This window comes from Halichoeres trimaculatus, unplaced genomic scaffold, assembly GCF_033239565.1.
Source record: "Halichoeres trimaculatus isolate MK-OKI-2021-1 unplaced genomic scaffold, fHalTri1.1 fHalTri1_scaffold_1, whole genome shotgun sequence".
NCBI classification, from domain to species: domain Eukaryota; kingdom Metazoa; phylum Chordata; class Actinopteri; order Labriformes; family Labridae; genus Halichoeres; species Halichoeres trimaculatus.
The window spans coordinates 27,808,860-27,824,611 of NW_027437179.1; the positions used below are offsets into that span (position 1 = coordinate 27,808,860).

Genomic DNA, 15,752 nt, shown 5'->3' on the forward strand with positions numbered 1-15,752 from the left:
CTCCAGTATCGCTGAGCGACGGGGCCTGCCGGAGCGTGTGGTTGGCAAGAAGACGAGGATAGAAAAAGACATGGGTTGTTTATGGAGAAAGAATGGAGAAAGTAATGTTACTGTGTCCTGTTTTTAACAGAGCATAAATGCTTAACATAGGACCTTGAGAGTTCATGTAATTCATCATCGTGTTGCTGTCAACACCTGCTCTTGTCCTAGTTAGCTGTACTTACTCACAGTCTGATTGAAGGTTGGGTCTCATAGGCAAAAAAGAAAACACTGCTCACAGCTCTCCGTAATTTGTTGCTTCACTCTTGCTTTCAAACATTTTTTAAAGCAAACTTCACCTTTTCATGAACAATTTACTGTTAGAAACAACTGAAAAAAAAACGGATGTGTCTATCTGCACCACAACCAGACAAGCTAACTTTTTATAGAGGTGAGAAACAGATAATCATCAAGCCTTGGGCAGCAGCAATCTGTTTTATGTTTCTTTGAACGCAGGTAGATTTTGGTTCAGCTAGATTTAACAGAAGCCACTCCCTTAACAGCTCAGCGTGACGAGTCCTTGCACTATTGAAAAGCACAGTCAAAGAAATGGTACTGTTTTGTCACGTAGATGATTTACTCAAAAAAAAAAAAAAACATATAATATTGAAATATCTATATGTGTTACAGAAAGATAGCAATGAGGCAGATATTGCTCAGACAAAATTGTAACCATTAAAATTGCACAAACTCATTGTTTGTGTCCTGAGTTTTAGGTGTCAGAGCAAAAAGCAACAATGGCTGGCAGTCAGACCTTCCTAAAGGTATATAAAATCCGTTTCATATGTAGGGTAGGCCGATCACTGATCCCTGATCACCGTTCACCAATCCCTCAAAATTAAGGAAATCAGCACTGATTGATCAGTGCATGTCTAATTAAAATTCATGTTTAGTTCAAGGCCTCAGTGCGGTTTAGTAGTGAAATCGATGAAATCGGCAGTCCATGGTTCATCTCCTTCCCACAATCCTTTGTCACATGTTGTAACCCACTTTCCCCTCCCTGTTTCCCGCATTTTTCTCTGTTTTATCTTAATAAAGACATAAAAGCCAAAATGAAAAATCAATAACAACACAACACATTGAATTCAATGACACAAAACCTGAATAAACTACTCTGTGGCCGTGTCCGAAATCACTCCCTATTCAATGCATTTTGTAAAAGGAGTGTATTAGCGTTGCGAGCAATACTTACCATCATGCATTGCCAGCAACACATTATGCATTGCAGTTCAAACATAAGAAACGGCTGATAATGTGATTACTGAGAAGATGAAACAACATCACAAACTGTCAAAGAATAACACTCGTCGTATAACTCCGAGCAGAGAAACAAACAGCACAGTTGTTGGCCGCTGAACCGTCAATTGCAGGCGATGCACTCATTAGACCTTGCGATTCTCAAATGCAGCACAAGTTGCTGTTCGAATATATGGTTAGTATTTATTTATTCAAAAAAATTATGTGCAATAATTTTTTGGCTGTTGCAGAAAAACATGCTACTAGTTATCACTGTAATCCATGCCGTTTTGCATTGTTTGAGAAAAGTACTGCTGTAAATCCCAGCTGTCCATGAGTGACGTGAGAATACTTGCGTCACTGTCAGCGGCTGGGGATTGAGTTAGTAGTGTCCAAAATGTTTTAATTCAGCTGATTGAGTGAACAGGGAGTAGGGAATGAGTGAGTGATTTCGGACACAACCTGTGTTTCATTATAAGCAGGGTTTGAATAATTAAGATCCTACATTTCGAGAACAAGAACCATTAATTCATATCAACACAAGATGTTTCCATGGAAAGTCCATGAACCACTACGTAGGCCTGCTAAGAATCCATGAGACTAAGGACCACTTTTAGAAGGAAAGGACACTTGTGAGAATTACACAGCTGACAGCCATGTCTTCTCCTATTTACTACCTCATCCAGCCCACTGCGTGCTGTTATACTGCAGCGTGACAACAGCATTTCACAGTTCCTAAAGGAGCTCAGTTTGCCAGCAGCTGAGAGGCTTTCAGAAAGAGGATTCATGTCAGTTTTTGAAGACGTCTTCTGCAGGTGGAGCCCATCTTTCACATTTATAAAAAAAAAAAACCCTCTGCTTCCTCCTTGGGAAGAAAAGCTGTTGCAGGGAGTCTTCCTCTTCTTCCGTGAGTCTCAGACTTGGCTGAGGAGAACAGTGGAGGCGTTTGTCTGGTCCCACTGAAGTGGAACGTGAACAGGTCCTCTATCTGGTCCTCTAGTTTTCTCTGCAAATGGAAAAGCACAAGTGCAGGCTCAACTTTCTCAAGCTCCACTTTCCCAAGCGTGGTTTGAAAGAAAGTAATTCTAAGAGAGAGACGTCCTATCAGATTCTCTAACAGCTTGGGAGGTAATGAGAGGAGCGGGAGAAAAAGCTGCTTTTCGTACACCAGATCTCCACTTATCTCCCCTCACACCCTGAGCGTAACTTAAACTCACACACACACACACACACAGAGCAGTGATTTGCCCAAAGCTGTATGTGAGCCATTTGAGAGAAGTTTTATTTCAAAATAGTTTTAACAGAGATACAGAGGGAAGGGTGTTGCTGTGTTATGAATGATATAAAATGACAGCAAGTGTGGGAGTGTCCGCACTGCTGCAGTTAAACGGAGAATTCACAAAAACAGAGTTTTGGAAAGGTCGACCTCTTCTTCGTGGTTTTATTTCAATTGAAGAAGCAGAGAGGAAACCACAATCAGACTGGTCCTTTACAGAAAATTCTGTGGGCTCCTAATCTGTTTAATTTCTGTTGCCACTCAGTTTTGACTTTCGTAAGACTTTCTTTATGCCTTATTGCCAGTGGAGTGAGTTTTGGTGAGTTCTTGAATTTGTTTTTCTTGTTGTTTTGAGATGTGTCAAGTAGATACAGAGATCACCTCTAGAGATGAAAAAACAATGGTGACCCAAGGGCAAGTGGGCAAAAAACAAGCCACCTGTATCCCTTCCTCCATGTCTTTGATTTTCATTTCCAACTTCTGGCGTCTTTTTGCTATAACACTTTTATTTGTAATACATAAAAAAATATATATATTTATTTCTACCCTTTGTTTGTCTCTCTGTAGAGTTAAAGTCCACTGGCACTGCCCACCACTTCTCCTTTTTGCTGAACTCAACCGACTATCGGATCCTTCGCATGGATGAGGACCATGACCGCATGTATGTGGGCAGCAAGGACTACATCCTCTCTCTGGATCTGCACGACATCAACAAGGAGCCGCTCATTGTAAGAAAAGTTCCTTCCAAAACAATCGTCCTGGGTGAGCTCCATAAAGTTTTACTGCTAACCAGCTTTTTGATCTCTCCCTCCCAGATCCACTGGCCTGTTGCCGCCCAAAGGAAGACCGAGTGTGTGCTGTCAGGGAAAGACACCAATGTAAGTATACATAGTGAAAAATGTTGAAGCAGTCAGGTTACTGACAGAAATTTTGATGATTTATTTACCATTTCAGTCCTTATTGATCAAAATCTTTTATCATTTCTTGTTTTTTTGTTTCTGAGAAATAAGAATATTAAATCTTTGTGAAATTGCTTCTTTTGAAGGTTGGACTTTTTGATTCTTTGGAAAGCTATTTTAAGAAGGCATGTTACACTTTTAGTCATTGTGTTATTTTGTTGTTGGTGGTTTTTTTGTTTACTTTTTTTTTACTTTTTGAAGAATTTTATGGCATTACAGCCACTATTGGGGGTCTGTGTGTAATCGGTACTGTTTCGCTAGGATGAAGACTGCATTACCCATACAGATCTTTTTCCAGATGATGCTTTTCTTTGTGCAGGACAACTTTTTGCTCAGTGCAGGGCGATGACATTATGTATAGGTTTGTAGTCACAAACTGTTGCGTAACAACATCAAAACTCAAAAACCAGACTGTTGAGTTTCTCCGTCTAATATGTTACTACAAAAGAAAAAAACATCTTTTCCTTCAGTCTTGATCGAGTAACAGCCATCAGTAAAACACATTTTGTCCTAAGAAATATACCCAAAGTGAAAAAACTCCTCCTTGCTGATTTGTTTCTTACTGCCAAATGTTACCAGCAAAGTTTTGAACATTACCACTTCCTGGTGAGTTTTGACTCTTGACCTGGCTTTTTTCCTCACGTATAGTATGACCTATACAAAAGCCATGAAAGACATTGTAAAGACATAGCAAATCTTGGGGTGCTGGTTTAACCTAGCAGTTAGGTCAGTGTCAATGTCAGCTTTTATTTATTGTTACATGCCTTGTGAGGTAAGCCTTTGAGCGGGCGGCCTGAGTTTGAATCCAACCTGTTGCTTCTTTCTTGTACGTCACTCCCTACTCTTACCCTGTTTCCTACACTATTTATTGTTGTGTCCCCAAAGTAATAAAGACATAACAGGCCAGAAAAAATAACTTCATAAAAAGAAGAAAGATATGGTCAATCTTGGTGCTGCGAATCTCATCTTACCGTGTAGGTCATGATGAAGCATCAGTATAAGAGTGACGCTTTTCAAAAAGTCAGTTGAAGCCTCATCAGTGCCTTTTGATCAGCTTAGCATGTATAACAGAAAAACTAGTCAATCATAAAATCATGATCCCTCATTTAAAGTCACTTGCTGAAAACCCCGTTAACATTTCAATTTTGCATTTTTAATGAAGCAAATACTCAAAAACACCAGATACTTGGAGGCAGAATGAACTGTAGTATGTGGTGAAAATAAGGTTTAGTCTTTCATAACCTGCTGCACATTTGAACATAATTTTACTGTTGGACATTCCCGTGTGAAATCATGAATGTGTTTTTGATGCATCTGTTTTGCCTCGCTTTGGCTCTGAATCTGGCACTTGGGTCATTGGGTGACATTTTAGAGCTCTTTCCAGTGTGATACTTGCTGTGAAGCTCTTGTTTACTGTCTCTGCATCCCTGATTGCTGATTGCGTACAGCTGCCACCAATTAAGCTGCAGCAGGAAGCTGGAACATGCAAAGCATTTGGTCGTCTTCACCGAGAGAAAAACATATTCAGGAACATTTCTGAAACATGTCATGGATACTTCATGTTTTTTTTTTCCTGGGATAATGTAATTTTCTTTTTTTTCCACAGTAATTATTTTTATCCTTTGTTGTCCAGACTGACAGTGAAAATAAATTAGTCATTGGAGCTACAGGCCCGTCTGAAGTGTAAATACGACTCAGACATTCAAACGGCGCCACCGCCCGCCCACGAGGAAACTCATCATTGAAATTCATATAAAAAACCTTCTCTTTTGATTTTGTTCACACATGCTGACCCCCCTGAAGCACACACATACACACTCGTGTCTCCAGTGTGAGGGTGGAGGACAGACAGGAGCGGTGAGCACAGACAGAGTGATGAGGAACGGGCTAATAACCCCGCTGTCCCCTGCTGGTAGAGAGCGCTAGCTGCTGTTTATCCAACTGGAATGTTCATTTATGCGTGTTTGGTGACCCGCACCTCCCACTGCCTCCAGCTACATTGAATTGGCCTCTGTATGTTGGTGTATGCAGGTATAGCGTATGTGTGTGTGTGTTGGAGTAGGGATTGAAATTTCATCACTAAAATAAGAAATAAAATTGGCTTCCAGGAGACACATCGGCAGTCCAAGCCACTCTTTAGGGAATGACAGATGATAACAATTCAAAAGCAATTCAGAGGGGATGTTGGTTCAGGCGGGAGGTCAAAGGCAATCATTCCCACTGTGCTCTCTGTGGGGGAACACAACTGTGTGCTGAATAATACACACAGGCTCACATGCATAAAAACACACACAGACACATCCTCTCAAACCTCTAACGCGTGTAACTGTCGCGTTGGACAGACTTGCCAGAATAGCTCATCCTCTCATACAGCATATAATCTTTCATGTGTTTGGTACATCCTTTCTTTTCCACCAGCTGTCACCAGCAATCGAACAAATCTGAACAGATATCATCAGACTGTACATTTCTGTAACTGGAGTGTTTTGATTTGGTGGGATTGAGAGCAGGAAGGCACACAGCTGGTCAGAGAAAAAAAAAAGATTCAAGATTAGAGAGCTGCACACCTCGAAAGCATAGAGCTGTTTTACCAGCAGACTCTTTGTCTGCAATCTGAAACGTCCTTTAAGTCAAATTCTAAACTGAACTGTTGTTGATTTTTCAAAAAACCGCCAACATCAAGCATGTCTTTAAGTCTTCCCCTTAAAAACCTTAATTGGATTTTTAAATCTCGGGTTTCTGAAAAACCCAAATTTCACTTAGGAGTCCTGTTTGGTCTAACCAACATGTTTTTCAGCTGTCAGATCTGACAGAACATTAAATTGGTTTTACCCTCAATTCACTGAGAAAAAACATACCCGACCACTCAGAGGCTCTGCTTTTCTTGGTTTCTGCCACACAGTTGTACGGTGTTTGGTAACATTTCTGCCTCTGACAGTGTGGTCTGATGAGCAGCCTAGGCCAGGCCGACACAAGGAGCCAGAGGACAGAGCTGCCAAACACGAAGCAGCCAGCAGTGGAGATGATAGATGTGATGGTTTTGAGCCAGGCGGAGGGGTTATTAACCACCAGTGGGGCATTATGCGTTATACAACCTTTTTTTTCTTCTAGAAATCTCTATTTAACTTATCCCTCGATACCGTTGGGTTTTGTTTTAGTTTCATTATTGTTTTATCAAAAATAAAAGAAAAAAGACATAAAACATAAATTGAAAAATTAAAAAAGAGGAAAATATAAAAGTATGTGTACTGTGAAGGGCCAAAAAGCAACCTTCAATGGGGGAGTGCAAAACCCGCAGTTCTTTGGGTGTCCACTTGAGGCTGGTTTTAAAACCCCCAAATCTTCCCCATCTTTCATGAAAAGCCAATTTAGAGCAAAATGAACATTTTTCTGGTTTAGTTAAAAACATACTTTTTTTTAGTTTGTAGCTTATTTATCTATATGAACATGCTGTCATATTTTTTGTAAGTTACAAGGCTTGTGCCTAGATTTGCATAATTAGGGACACTACTAGGATGACTTGTAGACAAGTAGCCATTTGCCATGAGGCTTGCAACTGCCACACTTACTCGCTTTTTTATAAGTTGATAAAAAAAAAAAAAAAAAAAAAAAAGAATTTTGGATGAATCAGCATTACCAGTTTGGCTCCTGTTGTTGTTTGGCTTCAGAAACCAGTGGGTGATAGCGCACAGATAGAACACCTGAAAATAGGTTTGCTAAAATAAAAGGTTTTGTCCTGGGAAATCTCCACCTATGGAAAAAGTTATATTTTATGTTAGCAAGAAATGCTAGAGTACCCAAATTAAACCAAGCTTCCTTAAAATTTTCATTAAATAATCACTTTGATTAAGAATTTGTAGATTTGAGCAATGATAGTTTTGTCTCACTCTTTCAGGGGGAGTGTGGAAACTTCATCCGTCTGATCGAGCCATGGAACCGCACCCATCTGTACGTGTGTGGAACCGGGGCGTACAACCCCATCTGCACCTACGTGGACCGAGGACGCAGGTCACAGGTAACCAAAGACAACACCAGGCTTCCACCGAGGCATTATGACCTTTCGTTTTGCTCTTCTTTTGAAGAACTATCTGTCACTCAATCTCAGGTCAGAGAAAATCCTTCTGCTCCTGCTCCTCAGTTACACAAGCTCTTCTTTCCTGCTTCTTCCATTTCATCGATTTGCGTTTCTTCACGGTCTGGGAGACTCCAAAGAAAATGCTCATGGCCAGCCATTTCTAAGTCTCTGTTATTATTGCAGAATTGGTGTTGAGGTAGCTAACTACCACCGCTTAGAGATCGTTGAGACACCAATCTTCTCTGTTACCCCTGAGAAAAGCACGTTGGCATTTCATCAATAGCAAATACCTAGTAGTTTTTCTCCCTCCATCCCCCTCACCTGTTTCTACACAGAAGAGCCTGTGGCCTGTCTTTCTCTCTCTGGCTGAGAGCCCCTGAAAGGCCATCATTACCCATAGAGCCTCTCATCCATCATCAGCCTTGTAGCTCTGCCCTCCCTCCGTCCCTTCCTCCAGCCCTCCCTCCCTTCCATCCTTTGCTCCTCACTGGTTTCGCAGAGCTGCAGCAGCTGCTATGTACAGTCAACACACACTTTCATTCGCCACTCTGCCTGTTTAGTCTCAGTGTTTAAAGCAGGGTTCACGTTTCAATGTAAAGGTCAGCCCGCCTCTTGTCATTTAGCTTCTCCCAGAAGGTATAAATGTTATGTGACTTCACACTGTAAAGATTTTCTTCAGTGACAGTGGATGTAAAAAGAAACTGATTGTGGGGAAGTTCTTCCTGGTGGTACTAAGAGGCCATCTTTATCTTACATTAGAGCTTGTTATGTTGAATTCTTCTACACAGTTATTTTGTTTCGTCCCGGGTGTTGAATAAATTCTTGATAACAGTTGTAGACATCAACTATCTCGTGGTTTTTGTTTGTTTTGTTTGTTCTATCCTCATTTTATCCCAAACTGATTTCTGTGGTCTTTCTTTATTTGCCTGTGTCATGTTTGTATTTGCTTCCCTCTTCTTTTCTTGCTCTGCATGGTTAATGCATGGACTTTGCAGCTCTGTTTGCACGACACTGAGTCTGATGCAACATAATCTCCACATGATAAATGTCACTTACAGGACTCTCTTCACTCTACTTTGACCTTTACAGTTTTCCTTTATTTCCAGATTTGTTTTTCTCTGTCTGGTCGACATATTCTCTCCAATTCTTTCTTTTTCACTCGTCTTTTTTCGCCTTTAAGTGAAGCCTTTGTTTTTTTTGGGAGGGGTTTTTGGAATGATGTAATGAGATGGCCCAATGTGCCATGTTTCTGTTCTAGGGGTCCTATTATCTACAGTCACCGCAATCAGGAGGGAGAACAAGTCGGGCAGCAGAGTACAGCGCTCCATCAGAGGCTTTGGAGGCGAAGGTGGGATGAACAGAGTTATCTATGTCGATGCCCACCTAGGGTATTTTTTGGCTCCCAGCTGGAGTAGTGGGAATAAAACAGGAATTTAAAAAATAAGGATTCCACCAGTCTTGGAGCAAGGATACAGCTTGATGAAGAGTTGAAGCTAAAAATCTCTTTTATCAACTTGAAAAGAAGATTACTTTTTGCTTTTATTTTCTTTTGTTGTGGCAAAAACATTGAATAGATTTTTGTTTTCCCTTCTGTTTTTTTCTCTCTACTTAAATTGAGTTTTTGTGCCTAGCACTGGTTTAAAGTGGGTTTAGCTTTCAATCACAACACATACTTCTTTGCGACGGACAAGATTTGGGGATTTTATTTAATCTCAAAATGAATCTTACATTTATTTTTTCTTAATACAGAAAAAATTGTGTCAGAATGCTCAAGATTGTTCCAGTTTTATTGTTCCAAAGTTCATCATCAAGTACAGAAGTCTGCTGTCTTTAAAAAAGTCACCTTTTTCATTGCCACATATTTTTGACAACACTGGACTCCCTCTCCTTGGAAAAATACCCAAGAAAGGTCAAAAAAGCAGCTTTGACATTTTTCTACTTTCCCTCACATTTTTTCAACCTGTCAGACATCATCAGCCAGCTTTGAAGTGCCCCACAAAACTCCCCGTAGACACAAACAGAGTGTTCACACAGATGTTAAAGATGTCCTCTTGCACTGTAGAATAATGAATTCTTGTTTGAGCCACTAACATCAGAAGCACCCTGGATGAGATTTTGGATTGCTCTCAGCATTTTCCTCTCACAGATAACTGGGCTTTGTGTGCTTTCTGTTCCCCTCAGCAGATCCATCAAAGCTGTGAGGGAGTGAGTCTGTGCTAGGGTCACAGTTTGTCATTGTTACTGTGTTTCTACACTGATCACATTATTAGTTTGATGTTGCTGCTTTTAACATCTAAATATATACAAAGTGCCTTGGACAACACATGCTGCCTTAATAAGATAACCTCCCCCTGCTCACAAAAACAAATCATCCAACTCTGCAAGTCTGTAATCAGATTGGAAAGGAAAATGAGACCCTTACTAATGATTTTTCATTTCATTCTCTACCATTGCAGGAATACATCTTCCGTCTTGAACCTGGAAAAGTGGATTCTGGGAAAGGAAAATGTCCGTATGACCCTAAACTCAACAGCGTCTCAGCTTTGATCAGTAAGTTTATGTGGATCTTTTTCCTTATATGTCAAGGTTAATGTATAATGAATAGGTGGTTAGGCAAAATATAACACAACAAGGTGAGACAAGACTGCAACAAGAAGAGGTAAAATCATAAACTTGTTAAATATGTTCAGCTTCAGCTTCTGTGAATTGATTCAATCCTAAAGCTGCAGCTAAAACATTTTTATGCTAATGATTTCAACCTCTGTCCAGATTTATTCCTATCAACATCTGTACTTGTGTCATGCACACTCATGTCAGTGGGTGGTCTTGTGTCGCCAGCAGCTTACAGGTGGTCAGACATGGTTGTGGATCACTGACCTCCAGTCCCACATCTAAGTGTGCATTCATAGAGAAAGATTGTGGGGGGGCAGGGACTCTACCTTTTCGCTATATAGTGTCAGCTTGTTTCTTGCTGACCTAAGAAAAACTACTACACCAAGAAAATCAGGACAGGTTGTCTGACATCAAAGTTAAAGCAGAGACAAAACCTCACCAGATTAAAGAGGAAGCTGGACTTTCCCTGGTTTTGGTGTTGGCAGTTGTTGAAACTCACCACCTTATTTTGACACAATTCTTACATTCCCCCCTGAAATATCACTTTTACACCAGCAGTACGGAAGCCAAAAATGGCCACACTAAGTTTTAATTTTGATGCATTTTCTTTAGCTCACATTGATTTATGTTATTTCAAAAAATATATACTTCATCATATTGAGATTTATATCATACCCAAAGTTTGACTGGTCTTTTGCATGTGGTGTTAAAATGTTGGATCACCTTTGCATGTACGTCAAAAGGTAAATACTACTGAAAGGATTCCAGTGCTAAATTATTATTCAGCTCAGGAGACTTTAATCTGCGTGTACAAGCATTACTATCTCCTGTTGTGTATTAGGTGTGTAATAAGAAATGCTAACATAACATTCTATTGTTTTCTAAAATAAATGGAAAGAAGTAGGGATAGGCGAGTACTGGTATCGGTTTCAATCTTACATGGAGTAAGTCCTCCTCACCAGTAGTTGGCGCTATATTGCAGCAGTTTGACACTAAAGCAAATGTGCGTCAGGTCCTGTTCAGACAATATGAATGAACCAGGGCGACTGTAAAACTGTTATTTTTTGCGCTTAAGTTTATTTAAAAACAATTAATTAAAATTTGACAGTTGTCAGTTTTATTTCACACTTTTGTTAATTTATTAAAAACAAATTGTAAACTCAGAGGGAGTTGCTTGTCTTTAATTTTGGACTTAATGGCAGAGTGAGTTTGCTGTCTTTGATCAAAATGATCTGTCACTGTCAATTGAAATATAATGTATCTTAAGTACTAGTGGTATTAGTACTTAGTATCTGTGAGTACACAAGAGGAAGTACTTGTACTGGTATAAGTCTAAAAAAGTGGTATCAAACATCCTTTGAAAGAAGGGATCACAGTCATACAACAGAAGAGTTGGCAGCAGTTACAAATACTCATATATTAGCTCCTGGCTTCCATAATGTAGCAGTTGTTGTGTTAGGCTAGCTGCATGAATTTATCTCTACTTCATTCACAAAAAACATTGGAAAAGAACAACAACGAATGAACAGTAATTTTCAAGTTTCATCTCGCACGTGTTGCTGTAAAAAAGTTGTATAAGTGAAAAAAAATGACTTTTGTTCTGAGTAGGCTAATTTTTTTCCCCCTCTGTTACTTTTATATCACCAAAACAAACCCTGAACGCAATTACAGACCAAAAAGCATTGTAACTTAATACCAACATTGCTACTTCTGCCACCCACTTCAATGACCAGTATCTTAGTGGACATGTGACCTCAAACCAAGGTTGTCAGACAGCTTGGCATCTTTGGCAACTGGTTGCACATAAAAATGTCGTTGAAAAGTTAAAATTGTGTGTGAAAAATTAACTTCCCACTTGTTAATGTCATCATACTTAAGAAAATGTTTCTCCTTTATCTTGCACAATCAGCCCTGTGTTCTTTAGATAATGAAACAAAATAACCAATTGGCACAGAACACTGCACTTTGTTTTAAAATTACATGAAAATACAGAAAAGGGATTAACTTTTAATCTCGTGATGAGGGCATTTGAACATAATTGGAAGCATATTTTTACCCCATTTCCCTACAATAGGAAATTACCCACATTTGTAACAGCCTCATTTTTCAAAAATTGGAAAGAGGGATGACTCTTTAATAATATTGTACTAACAGACCCATTAGGTAGGCGATGCTAAAACACTTCCATATCAAGCATTGATTGACCTTTTACTGTGGCGCTAATTTAGTTTCCAAAACCAGCTGTCCTTTACAATTAAACTGTTGAGCTAATTGCAGATTAATTGTATGAACAACATTTTTACATAAAAGATCACTTTTCCCACGCTTTAAGGCCAGGTTTGATGACATGTACAATCTATTTTGGCAGTTTGCTGTTGTTTCTAGATAAAATAATAACCATCAATCAGCTCTGGATCTCATAGCTGTGAACGCCACAGCAGCTGTATGGGCAGCCAGTTTGATGTGATGAACTCTGAAGGGATGATTCAACAGTTTAATGAAAATTCAATCAGATGTGGTGTAGATGACATGTTCTTCACTTTAACCTGGAGAATTTGTTATCTGTCATGACTTCACCTCTGTAACAGCCTCCCTCTTTTCTCTGTGTGTGACTGACAGATGGAGAGCTGTACGCAGGAGTCTACATTGATTTCATGGGAACAGACTCTGCTATCTTCCGTACGCTGGGGAAGCAAACCGCCATGAGGACGGATCAGTACAACTCCAGATGGTTAAACGGTAATGTCTCAACTCAAGGCTTGAACTATGGCCAGCACTCATTCTTCAACTCATCTCTTTCCAGATATTTTTTTAATTTGTTCCTCAGCTCCTGTGTAACATCTTATTCACTACAGTACCTTGCTGAGTATCACTCTTCCCTTGAGCAGGTTTTCTGGTCATGAAATCAGTGATCTTTACAGCTCGTTTTATATGACGGATCCACTAAAAGCATGTAATGTGTTGCACTAATTGTTGATAGCATGCCTTTGGAGCCCGTGGGTGAGGTCGTCAGGGTTGTAGCAGAGGGGAAATGTTAAATGTCAATAATTACTCAGAGTTGCCTCGGCTCTCTAATGATCCATGATTGTCAGCGTTATAAATGCTGGTCGGGGGCTTTGGCATGGTGTTGCCAAACCAATCACAGCATCCCCCAGATTTTCCTCTGACCCTGTTGCCCTGACAACAGTCCCCTGGCAGTGATACACTGAACCGGGACACCTGAGTCCTGCTAATCAGCCATGTGGAATCCTTCGGTTATCCCCATCCCCCCCACCCTTACATTGTTCCCTTACCCCTCTCCCAGTTTTGATTTGTCCTCATTTGGGACCCTGGTTGTAGTGGGGAGGGGCCCTCTGTGGCGTGGTCCAGTGGTGACCCATTAAGTCAACCAGTGGGAGCGCTCTGTGATGCCATTTTGAGCGTTGTCGCTAGGAAGAATTTGAGTTGGGGTGTTGGGAACTGGGTTAAAATGCTGTTTTTTGGCTCCAGGCTAATATTGCACTTTGTTCGTTGTTACAGCAGTAATCTCTGTACATTTCTGCCTCACATTTTTTTTTCTATGAATACAAATCATATCTCAAACCTGCAAATGTATTTTCTTATTTTTTAGCATTGCAAGAGCCCATTTTCTTTGAATTATGGGTATTATTTTGAGGTTTTGGTAAACTTTTTCTCAAAAAAGACTCTCCTCTGGTCCACAGAAACCCCACTTCACGTTTCTTTTTTGATTTGTGGACAGGCAAAAAAAGTGGTTATTGAGTGCAACAGCAATGTAATGATCCTATGGACATACATTTGTAGAAATCAACTTCCAATGTGTGGAAATTTCCAATTATAACTTCATGAATCCAGAAACAAATGCAAAAGAAAAACACTGCATTTCCAGTCAACACAGCCAAAGTGCTCCAGTGCTCCCACACTTAGTGGGGCTGGGCTTTCATACACTGATTTCATGTAGGTGATTATTTCTTTTGTTTGTTTTGGAATTTAAATATCTGAAAAAGTACATCTTATTGTTGCGATGAAGGTCCTGGTCAGCAATAAAACCCACCTCCATGCGAGGACCCCAGAGTCTGGAACTTTGGATGCAGCCAAAATGAATCATGACCCACAGGACGGCTAATGCTCTATATGTCTCATTCTCCTGTTGCACAGATCCCACATTCGTCCACGCACACCTCATCCCAGACAGCGCTGAAAAGAATGATGACAAGCTCTACTTCTTCTTCCGGGAGAAAGCCTCTGAGATGGGCCAAAGTCCCATGACCCAGTCCAGGATTGGGCGGATCTGCCTGGTGAGTTATCACACCAGTCAGCAAACCCTGAGTTGATCATCACAGCTGAAAGGTTTATGTGTCTCCATAGTGGTTAGTTACAGCCTCACGCCTCTATTGTAGTCTCTTAGAGGGCCTAAGAAGAAGTCCCCTGTGATCTTCAGTAATTACTGAGTGAAAACACTTAACACTCCTCAATAACTAGCTAGGACATGACATCTTTCTTTTCCATTTTGCATTTTTGTATTGCTGAATGAACTGTTGACCACCAAAGTTTACTTTGGTTCATATCCATAAACCTGCAACAACAATGATACGATGTCCGAGCTTTGTTTTGGCTCAGGGAGGCTCATGGTGCTGTCCACAAGAGTATTGTTTTTGACCCAACATACATAAATAACAAAAGGCTGTCCAAGACTTTAAACCATCTGCAAATTGATTTAGGAAAAAAGGTCTTAAAACACACTTCATCACTTGAAAGATGCATCCCTCAGATACGGTTTTTAAAACTATAGCCACATTAGTAATTCTAAGAGGTGTCTTTAGATGGTCACTGATAAATGCCTACTTTCATCAGCATGTTAACTTGAAAGTCAGTTCTTAGATGTGGACCGTACAGATGTATAAACCTTAGGATGTTTTGTTAAAAGCTTTTGCATCGGTTTAGCCTGTAAGAGAGAGTTTACATTTCCTATTAGCTCTGAACACACAGTACTGATGGATGTGGCAAGAAGTTGAAAGATCAATCCACAGGTAACTTTGATTATCTTCAGCAAATATAACACAGTTCATTTTTAATTGAAATAAAATGGAATCAATTTCACGGTGGTGCTGGAGAAAACAAAATTAAAGAATCATCTGATTCATTTTGACACATGCTTAAGAACTGTTTGAAAAAGTGAAAGGTTTTTATGCATTTGACAGAGTATTACTAAAGACATTCAGTTGGTCTTCCAGGGAATTTGAATATTTTTCACAACTTCCATCATATGTTTTTAGCAACTTAAGCTAAAAGATACAGGTTGCAACAACAAATTGTGTTTTAGGAAATGACAGAGTGTCAATCAGTGTTAACATACCAAGTGCTTTGTGAGAAAATAGCTGCTACTCTCTTTGTTCACTTGTTGGTGTGTATTTTAAGCCTGGTTGCAGTGAAACAATGCTGTTATGACCTACATTTCTACAATTAATAAAAGATAAAATAAGACTTGTGTCATCGTTTAGTTCTGCTTCAGTTACTGTCTTCTTTGTGCCTTTCTGAAGCCAGGCTCACATTGCAG

The 15,752-nt window shown here is 39.9% G+C and overlaps 1 protein-coding gene across 1 annotated transcript in view; it reads left to right on the forward strand.

Moving 5' to 3' along the window:
• The window catches only part of sema3fa (sema domain, immunoglobulin domain (Ig), short basic domain, secreted, (semaphorin) 3Fa), a 63,936-nt gene that overhangs the window by 34,814 nt on the left and 13,370 nt on the right, over positions 1-15,752 (forward strand). The window contains exons 3-9 of the mRNA XM_074669531.1: positions 3,119-3,279; positions 3,367-3,429; positions 7,406-7,525; positions 8,844-8,933; positions 10,042-10,135; positions 12,818-12,937; positions 14,354-14,493. Coding sequence (XP_074525632.1) covers positions 3,119-3,279; positions 3,367-3,429; positions 7,406-7,525; positions 8,844-8,933; positions 10,042-10,135; positions 12,818-12,937; positions 14,354-14,493 — 788 coding nt within the window. The remainder of the gene's footprint in view (positions 1-3,118; positions 3,280-3,366; positions 3,430-7,405; positions 7,526-8,843; positions 8,934-10,041; positions 10,136-12,817; positions 12,938-14,353; positions 14,494-15,752) is intronic.